We start from the raw sequence: 10,000 nt of genomic DNA, 5'->3' as shown, positions 1-10,000 counted from the left end.
CACACATCTGCCGAAAATCGTCTGCTCCATAAAATATTTTCGAGTGAACTTACGTTGTCAGCAGTTGAGTATATTCCGTAGGGTAAATTCTGGATGGAGAAATGGCTATCAGAAGGTATATCGACGAAAGACTTCATAATGACGAGGATTTTCGCTAAGGAGCAGATAACTCACAACCAACTCTTTCAACTTGGGCAGGTTGACTGCTGACGCGGGAGGTTGAGAGGTGCCAACTTTCGTATATCCGGTTGCCAAGAACGTGTTATGGGCAATTTAGGGATAACGCTGTACTTAAACTCTTTATTACTGGGTTGTTTGGTATATTGTCCACAAGAGGGCTTTATGAAATCAATCAGGTTTTGAAGAGAACACAGATGAAGTAAATGAGTTATTTATAAAAAAAGGGATTTGGGGGTGTGTGCTGACGCCTTGCGAATTCGACCTCCCGATTGGTCGCAGAGAATGATGTCATTAATACAAGCCTCCCGATTGGTTGCTTCTGTACCCTGCCTTCAGCAACCAGTTACCATACGGAAGGTTATCTCCCTTCCTCTCAAGGTATGCCGCAGCCAAGGAAAACTACTTGAAAAAAATAACTTATGTAAATACACACAAACATACATTTACATATACTCATTCACACTACGCTAATTTATGCACACAGGCACGGCCGTGTCGTGTCCAAGCACGTAGTCACACACACCACACACACCACACACACCACACACGCCACACACACCACACACACCACACACATGAACACACATAAATATGCCGAAAGGCTTTCGTCATATTCATGTGTTCTTTACTACTTGTTCGCATGAATGGACACGCATACACAATTGCGTACACACACTCGCCAATATACACATATTGAAGATATCAAATAAATTTCTTTACTAACCTATACCCCACAAAAAACGGAGATGAGGAGAGCATACGCAAATCTTGCAGGTCAAGAGAAATGCCCCAGGGGCGGATCCAGAACTATTCTGAAGGGGGGGGGGGCAGTTGATAAAGGGGGCCGCTTATAAACCTTCGGTAATTGATTGATGTTGTATCATCACTATGTTGCTGTTGGAAATCAGTTTAATTTACACCGTAGGTCATGCTCACTTTGAGTGGTTTGAAAATTGTTTATGGAAAGTTTTAGCCATGCTACTCTTTATTGTTTTTCTTGATTGTCATTCTATGTTTTATAATGATTTGTTTTATAATTATTTGACAGTGAGAATGATAATTGCCGATTATGTGTTTCGTTTTTGGATGATCCGAGGACGATGAAGCATATGAGGTTCCTCCGTCAGTATATCACATGTCATTTCATAGAAAAGGGGCGCCAGACCAGTTACAGAGCAGCGAGCGGGGGGCAACTGCCCCCAGTCCCCCCCCCCCCAAATCTGCCACTGAAGTGCCCAAATGGTGGCACATCCCCAAGGGAGACCGGGTTAAGGCGCAGGATGGGTAGGCAACCTAAGGACTGATTGACTAGCCCCCACTCTGGTATTTGATACTTTACTAAACCGCCAAGCGTCTGTAGCCGAGGGGTTCATAGTAATCAATAGCATTAATCTCACCTCATATCATGGTGATGGTCGATCTGACATTTTTGGTATATGTTGGTTTTCTAATAAAGGTGGAATTTATGAAAAAAAAAACAAAAAAAACATTCAAGCCATGAAAAAGAGAAAAACCATAAAAAATCATTCAAGGAGTATGAAATGATTTTGTAAGGAATATGAATTCAGGTCTGGTATAATTGTTCCAGTTTATTAGAATGAATGAATATATTTTTAGGTGTTACAATAAGTACTGTCTTCATGTTCCACTTTATACATCCCATGCAAGGATTTGTGGTTTGAAAGTAACATTTATGCATAACGAAACTACTTGTGGCAAAGTATAGGGCCTCTTTCATACATCAGTCTTTTTTAAGGACCACCAACTGTGCCATCATTATCCCTGCCTCAAAATATGCAGTTGTAGATCCAATTGAAATGTTCACAAAAGATGGACAGCCCAGGTAAACAAGTAATTATGCCAAATGCATAATTATGTGTGCCTTAGTTCTCCCAATGTTGTTTTGTTTGGAACTTGTTCAGCATGAATCTTCCAACAGTTTAAAAGTTCATTTTGAATTCCCCAATGGGGGAGGGGCTGCAGTGATGGGGTCAGGATTTATAGATAGCTACTGTTCATGCAGTATTATGTTGGGAATTTGATGCTTGGCATACATCTGGTATGAGCATGCCTTCTTGTCAACCCATTCCTTTTCAAAAGTTTACAGTCGCTGAGGAACATACAATGCCGGGTAATACATGGTCCTACAGATGTAGCCTGAATCAATGCTTTTGATATGATAATTCATAAAGTATAATCAAGATTAACCAGAACCTCAAAAACACCTTCGACTTTACAAGATCTGACTCAAATAATCTTAATTTTAGACTTTGGGAATAAGCATGTGCATCAGAGTTTCTAATTGGTTTGAGGCTTTGATCACCCAATAACTCTATACAGTGTTATAATTCCTTCAAAATGGGAGACTAATACATACTGAAAGGAGCAGAGACTTTTGGTATATGGGGGAAAGCCACAGACAAACTAATCAAGAAAGATTTTTGTGGAGAACTTGCAACAAAAGCTGAAAAACTGTTGTATGTAGAAACATTTTGATGCTATAAACTTGGCCCAAATGAATATTTTCGAGGATATCAATTTCTTTGGGCAAGATCTGAAAAATCAAAGGTGATAGCTTGTCAAGCATGAATTGTTTATGTGGATCATGTATACCTGGAACAGATGGGTTTTTGAAAAAACTGTTTGGGCTTTTTAAAAACTTTAGTATTAAAATCTACAACAAGTGATCTAAGTTTGTAGGTGAACATCACATAATAATTGTTCAAGCATTTGTGTCAGTATTGTATGGTACTGACTACTAAACAGAATTTGTAAAAGTGCCTAAAAGCTTTTAATTAACTGTTCATTGAACATTAACGGTTGAAATGTGGGTATGTGAGATGTTTCTTATATGCAGTTCTTAGCAATGGATATTAACTGAAAGGAAAACCCCACATGAGTTATAAAATTCAAGAGTGAAAAAGGATGACAAGGGGAGTGTTGGAGATGGTAAGGGCCTCCCTATAGATGCTTGTTTACTGTTATGTATATATAAATATATTGTGTGTATGAAAAGCATGAATAATAATTACATGTCTGATATCAGTTTTAGATTACATTTTATTTCTATAATACATAACTAAAATATATATTCATAAATATCCATACAAAATACAAAGATATAACATTTTCCTTGGCTTTCTATTGCTTCATTTTCCTGATTTATTGTATATTTCTGTTCTTGAAAGTAATAACACTAAAACCTATATACAGAAATGAAATCTCCCAAATTTGAAATTCATGTCAAAGCAAATCATATATATTTAAGTAACATATGGATAACAAGATCTCCTTTTACATATGTTTATCAATCTTCTCTGCCATTTTCAAATACTCTTCAGCCAGAGAAAGTATATTTGATATTGCTCCTTGTCCCTGACTTCCTCTATTATTTTTCAGAGAACTTTCATTGTTATATGACAGCTTATATTATAAAGATAACACCAAGATAGCTGTTTGCTACCATGGGTGCAATTACTGTACATTTGGAGATGTTGAAATTCAAATTTGAGAGATTACTCAGCATTCTTTGATGGGCAATGCTGTTACCATAACTAATAGTGCTAAGCTTTCAGTATATGAGCAATATATATCCATGAACCACAATTTAATATGTGTTATTTATATCACAGATATTACATGTAAAAGCAGTAAGCTATTCTTCACCTCCATGCAACAATATCTAATTCAAGACTTCCACTAGTGACAATACATTATGAAAATAGATGTAACATCATTTATTATAAATATTAACTAGTAAACATGATAAAACATGTTCATCTTTCTATTTCGATGTGTGGGTGATTCAGAATATGAAACTATCTAGTCCAAATAATGTTTTCACAAGGGCAGTTTCACTGTGTATTCCTATAAATATGGCATGATTAAAGTATTGACAGGTACTGAAAACTTATAAACCTCAAATGAATATATAGTCCTCTTATCATATATTCAAATATATGCATTTATATAATGAAAATAAATAATTAACTGGTCAATTAGATAAGAAGAAAGTAATTTTGAATTACAATACAAAATCTCTAATATAATTTCTTTTCATCATATTTTCCTTGTCATTTTACCACTGAGTAAATGTAAATATCAGCCATCAAAGAGGAAGATAATGTGAAAGAGATATTTGTAAATCAGGCCAACTTTATACTATGACAATATCAGCATCATCTTGATCCTGTTGAAGGCACTCTTCACAGCCTAGGGGTTCACCTGACACAGAGAGAATTGGATCTGGAAATAAATAAAGAAATAGTTGTATAGATATCAGTGAGCATAAGCATATGATCTAAGACATAACTTAAATACTTTGAACCCATGTGGTAACCGATTCATTAATTTAATCACAATAAAACTTTGACAATCGGACAGCACTTACCCCAATGCTGCCGGGCATGGCATGTATGTGCATGCCAAGCCCACTGTGAGTTTACTTTATTAATTGTCTTTACACATAGATGGCTACACTTGTACTAAATCACCAATGTTATCTTATTTTGCTGTTACTAATGTTTATAACATTATAGTAACAATGTCTGATATTCATAGCATTAGTAAAAAAACGTTTTTTCCTGCCAATTCAAGGTAAGGTGAAATCAGGTAAGGTCACAAGGTCTTCTAATTAACTCTTTTGTGGCTAAGCACTAGCAGAGCCACCTATGAGACATTTCACAAAAAAATGAAAAATGAGAACAGCATTTTCCCAGCAGCATTGGGTTAAGAAGCAATAAATCTAATCATAAAAAATCTTAGCATTTAGACTATAACAAGAAAGAGCATTCTGAACTAAAAATTAGATTCACAGATCCAATCAACAATAGTAATGCAATTACATACTAAATAAATAGCAACAATGATAAAGTACTCTGTAAAAGGCAAATAAATGATGCCAGTGACTGACAATGATTGTACAGAAATTGAAGTAACAAATGATTACCATTAAGAATGACTTGTGAGGTAACTGCAGGGGACGAAGGATCGAGACCTGTATTAAGGCCTGCTTGGGTGTGGGCACCTTCTCCATCACTCAGGAGATCTTCTTCCTTAACTACACTTTGCAACCCTGTAAAATGAAAGTGCTAGAAAAGTGGACTTATCTTTATTTCATACTATGAATACAATAAACAGGGTAAACATTATGATGCAGAGCCAATGGTGCTCAGGTTCTATGTTATTTAAGAAAAACACTCACAGACACATATGTCCCCACATACATGCATGCATGCACACGCACACACACGCACGCACGCAAGCAGGCGTGCACACACACACACACACACACACACACACACACACACACACACACACACACACACACACACACACACACACACACACACACACACACATACAGACACACACACACACACACACACACACACACACACACACACACACACACACACACACACACACAAACAAAAAAAAAATAGAGGCATGCAGGAATGCAGGCACTCACACACACACACACACACACACACACACACACACACACACACACACACACACACACACACACACACACACACACACACACACACACATACACACACACACACACAATATATTCACTCAAAAAATTCAGTCTAGCACTCTTTTATTATTAATTTATTACTTTCAGTATTTATTCACTCGAACATGAACAGAAGAGACCTTCACCTTGATTCAATAATGCACTTCTGTCGACCCCTGTACCTCCTACTTCAGCCAGCTGTAAGCCCAAGGGATCCTAGAACATCAGTAATTCACAGTCACCAATACATAGGAGAGAGTAAGTTCTAGCATCTAATTATTTTTGTCTTAAACCTGGATTGGTCTCCTTCAAAAAGAAAAAAAGAAAAAAAGAAAATAATAATAATAATTTGTGTTTATATACATACAAGACACAAAGGAAAAGAAGAAAAATGAGATTGAAGAGGAGAAATAAAAGAGGAAGACAAAGAAGAGGGAGGAGGAAAAGGCACAGATATAAAAACTTACCTCTAATGTTGTGACCACAATGGACTGGTTCTTGGAACAATTTGTTATTGTTGATGACAACTGACTAGTAAGGTGAGGACTGAGTTGAGTAGTGACAGGCGTTGCTAGGGAGGCTGTTGAAATTACTTGAGGTTGAGACACTAATGTGGTCACTGTTTGGGGTGAACAGCTGCTGCTTGTTGGAACAACCAAGGCTGTCTGCACTAATCCACTTAACTTTGCTGCCATATCTTCCTCACCATCATCTGTTTAAGGAGGAAAATAATAAGACAGGCGTCAAAGTTAGCATCTTGAATAAAAGACATAATATAACTTTCCATGGTAAAAGTTATTTTTCAATAAATAATAATTCCTGATCATAATGTAAGACATTATAAACATAACCCACCTGAATTGATTATATGTGAAAAGTTGGCAGCTGGGATGCATAATTTCACACTTCCTGTTGCTAGACTATCCTGATTCCCAGATGATAGGTTTTTAGTCATAGAACCTGCACTTGTTAATGTTGCTGCAGCAGAGTTAACTGCAGTAGCTGGTAGTTCCACTAAAGTTGACTGCATGAGACTGAGTGACTGAAGGTTGTAGAGCTGCTGACACATCTCTGATTGGACCAAAAATATAAAACTGTTCACTGAATGTTATCTCAGGATTTCTACAATAATCAGTGTCATCTCCCTCCCTCCCTTCCTCCCCTCCCCTCTCTCTCATGCACTCGCACATGCGCGCGCACACACACACACACACACACACACACACACACACACACACACACACACACACACACACACACACACACACACACACACACACACACACATACACACACAAACACACACAAACACACACACACACACACACACACACACACACACACACACACACACACACACACACACACACACACACACACACACACACACCAAAAAACAAACAAAGCATCTTCTCCTCCCCTTGACTCTGGAAGACACACTCACAGACCCCCCCTCCCTCCACACTCTCTCTCATAAAATGTAATAATAATCAATGTGATGATGACAAAGCATGAAATATCATGTCATACTCTTCACAGCAAAGTATCATTTACTGCACAATCCTTTCCGATTTTGATTTTTTGTGTGTGTGTGAAATGTCTCTGCATATAGAGGACTCTGCTAGTGCTTAGCCCCATAGGAGACAACGAGTAGACCTTGTGACCCCTCCTTGAATTGGCGGGATTTTTTTTTTTATACAAATGCTATGAATATCAATAGTGTTATTTTTATCACAGACATTATAAGCTTTAAAATGTAAAATATTTTTAAAAATCAAGAAAAAGGGTAAACAGGCAAGACAGGCAGTATTCATAATTAGCTCATCGGTAAATTAGTACAAATGTAGCCATCTATGTGTAGAAACAATTAATAAAGTAATGAGTTAGGTTAAGCAAAAACAAAAAGAAATGAAGAAGAAGAAGAAGAAGAAGAAGAAAAGAAGAATAGCAATAACTTCATCACTATAACCTAAAGCAAGTCCAAATAAAATACTTTACAAGAAAAATAGAATTTTACCATGGCTGTGCCTCTTACAATGCTTTGGTTTAATCCTGAAATGCAGTTAATAAAAATACTATATGGCTGTTGTTGGCCAATCCCATGCAAGGAACCTGTGAGTGATTGTATGGAAACAAGTACTGTGTATTCTGTGGGTAGACTAAGGTGTTTTAGCTTGTGTTTATTTTCCTTATGTTCAATAATATTTTCTGCATTAAAATCAGGAAAACATAATTAAGTAAAAATATGAAAATGGTTTCATAACTAATGAATGAAACATGACCCCACCTTTAAGGCTTGATTCTTGACTTGCATTGGGTAGTTTCCTTTTCAGGTTCCACCACTTCCCTCTCAGCCAATGCGGGGAGCGGCATGCTGGCCATCCCCGTGTGAGTGCTGTCCAGTCCACCTGTGACTCTTCCTGAACACCACACACACTGAGTCTACGAAGGAGATAACAAATATATAATACAATACAGTTCATATTGTACATCACCTTAATATCTAAATGAATCTTCCTAATAAGTACCACAATTTGAATAGAAAGATCACACTATAATATCAAATTCAGTGTTACAGGGAAAATATGAACATAAACTTCAGTGATGAACCATTCCTTACAAAGACAACTCTAACTCCAACTACCTGCAGATTAGCTGTACATCATCTGCTTTACTCCATTCTACCCCTGATGTCCGCTTCCAGTTCAGATAATTCAACCACTTTGTTCGACACTGTTTTTCAGACCTGGTACCAACCCTTGCAGCAACTTCACCCCAAGAAATTCCACTCGTTACCTGAATTTTATTAACAAAAACTTTTATGCATTATCATTCATGGGTTATGCAAAGCTAATTATAGAAACTACAGAAATAAGTAAAAAAAATACTAATATTGCATCACTTACTTCCAGAAAAGACAACTAAAGTTATTTTGTTCCTTATTTACTATTTAATACAACCTCTTGACAGATGACAATTATGATACTCCCTTACCTGTTCTCCTGGGAGGGCACTCGCTAAGTTATACACAACCTCTGCCAATCGGTCCTCTTCCTCAGGTGACCAGACACCCCTATTGCAGTTCTCATTCAGGAGTCGGCAGCGGTCCTTCACAGAGGCAGCTGACCGTCCAAGATGTGCTGCAATAGCTTGCCAGTTGTTGCCATGTTTCATGCGTAGCTCTCGTAATTTTGTAACTTCATCAGATGTGTACTTTCCAATGTGGTTTCTATTATCATACAGCCTGAAATCAAATACTAATGTCTTGATATTTATCATCTTTAGGATTTAAAATTCCTTTCTCAACATTATACTAATATTTGCAGTGCCATCTTACAGCTAAGGCCCATTCCAGGTGATATACTAACCTAATGACTCTTCTATACACAGAAAAGAGTGGTCTATTAAGGCCCTGGGCAATAACCCGGTAGAATCCACTGCGCTCTTCCTTGGACATCTTGAAAATGACCGAGGCTGGATCAGAGAGTCCACGATCAGAGCAGTACTTTTCAATATTTTGCTGAAGCATGTCAGTCTCCTCCTTAGACCACATTCCTTGTCTCCAAGCATGGCCTCTCCAACGTAACATTTGCTTATCCTCTCGTGATGTGAACCAGTTTTGGTTGACATTGCCACTGCTACCCTAGAAAAATACAATATTAAAAATAAAAAGTGTACTAAAGAATAAAATTATATGCAAACAATACCTAAGGGTATTTTTTCTGTGCATGACATACATCACCAACAAGGCTAACATTGCATAAACTCAATCAAATTATGAAACACTTCTTGTCTATGACAATTCCATACCCAACAGAAAATAAAGATGCTACTTAATATAAGAATACAAAACCTACAGCAGCTGCTTCACTGACCAGCAACTGCCTAAAGAGTTATTGATTTACCTTGTAAGTCTTGTCTATGAAATCATAGTTATCATTCAGGAAAAAATTACTGAGGTAAAAGAATATTTACCTCATCATCATCCTCTGATAGACCCTTTCTACTAAATAAATTTGTTAGATTAACTATACACTAAAACAGAATAAGATAGTGGCTTTGCACCATGTATGAATGAAAACAAGAGAAGATTTACTATTTGCTAGATAAAATATGCCATGCACCACTAGAACCACGACCTCATACTCCCTATGTTTCATTTATAAGAAGACTGAGGCAGGAAAACACAGTTCTGCCATTGGGTCAGGCACAGGAAGTCCTACAAGGGGAGTGAGGTTATGGGGGTAATATCTTCAATGGGGCTGATGAAAACATGCTAAACAGTACAAGAAGTAC

General features: G+C 37.2%; 2 protein-coding genes across 5 annotated transcripts in view; both read right to left on the bottom strand.

The window, feature by feature from the left end:
• Positions 1-216, bottom strand: part of LOC125046736 (fumarylacetoacetase-like) — a 6,665-nt gene extending 6,449 nt beyond the window's left edge. Inside the window, exon 1 of the mRNA XM_047644648.1 lies at positions 54-216. Within this exon, the coding sequence (XP_047500604.1) occupies positions 54-137 (84 nt within the window). The 5' untranslated portion in view covers positions 138-216. The remainder of the gene's footprint in view (positions 1-53) is intronic.
• A 3,006-nt stretch (positions 217-3,222) lies between these two features.
• The window catches only part of LOC125046703 (cyclin-D-binding Myb-like transcription factor 1), a 10,587-nt gene continuing 3,809 nt past the window's right edge, over positions 3,223-10,000 (bottom strand). For all 4 annotated transcript variants that reach the window (XM_047644586.1, XM_047644584.1, XM_047644585.1 and 1 more), the window contains exons 7-15: positions 9,073-9,347; positions 8,699-8,948; positions 8,349-8,500; positions 7,992-8,146; positions 6,560-6,775; positions 6,172-6,416; positions 5,851-5,920; positions 5,129-5,254; positions 3,223-4,425 (exon numbers count right to left, since the gene is read on the bottom strand). In XM_047644586.1, the coding sequence (XP_047500542.1) occupies positions 4,337-4,425; positions 5,129-5,254; positions 5,851-5,920; positions 6,172-6,416; positions 6,560-6,775; positions 7,992-8,146; positions 8,349-8,500; positions 8,699-8,948; positions 9,073-9,347 (1,578 nt within the window). In that variant the 3' untranslated portion in view covers positions 3,223-4,336. The remainder of the gene's footprint in view (positions 4,426-5,128; positions 5,255-5,850; positions 5,921-6,171; positions 6,417-6,559; positions 6,776-7,991; positions 8,147-8,348; positions 8,501-8,698; positions 8,949-9,072; positions 9,348-10,000) is intronic.

The sequence above is a fragment of the Penaeus chinensis genome, chromosome 39 (assembly GCF_019202785.1).
Source record: "Penaeus chinensis breed Huanghai No. 1 chromosome 39, ASM1920278v2, whole genome shotgun sequence".
NCBI lineage: Eukaryota > Metazoa > Arthropoda > Malacostraca > Decapoda > Penaeidae > Penaeus > Penaeus chinensis.
The sequence above is the reverse complement of the archived record's forward strand: the minus strand, read 5'-3'. Positions and strand labels throughout refer to the sequence as shown.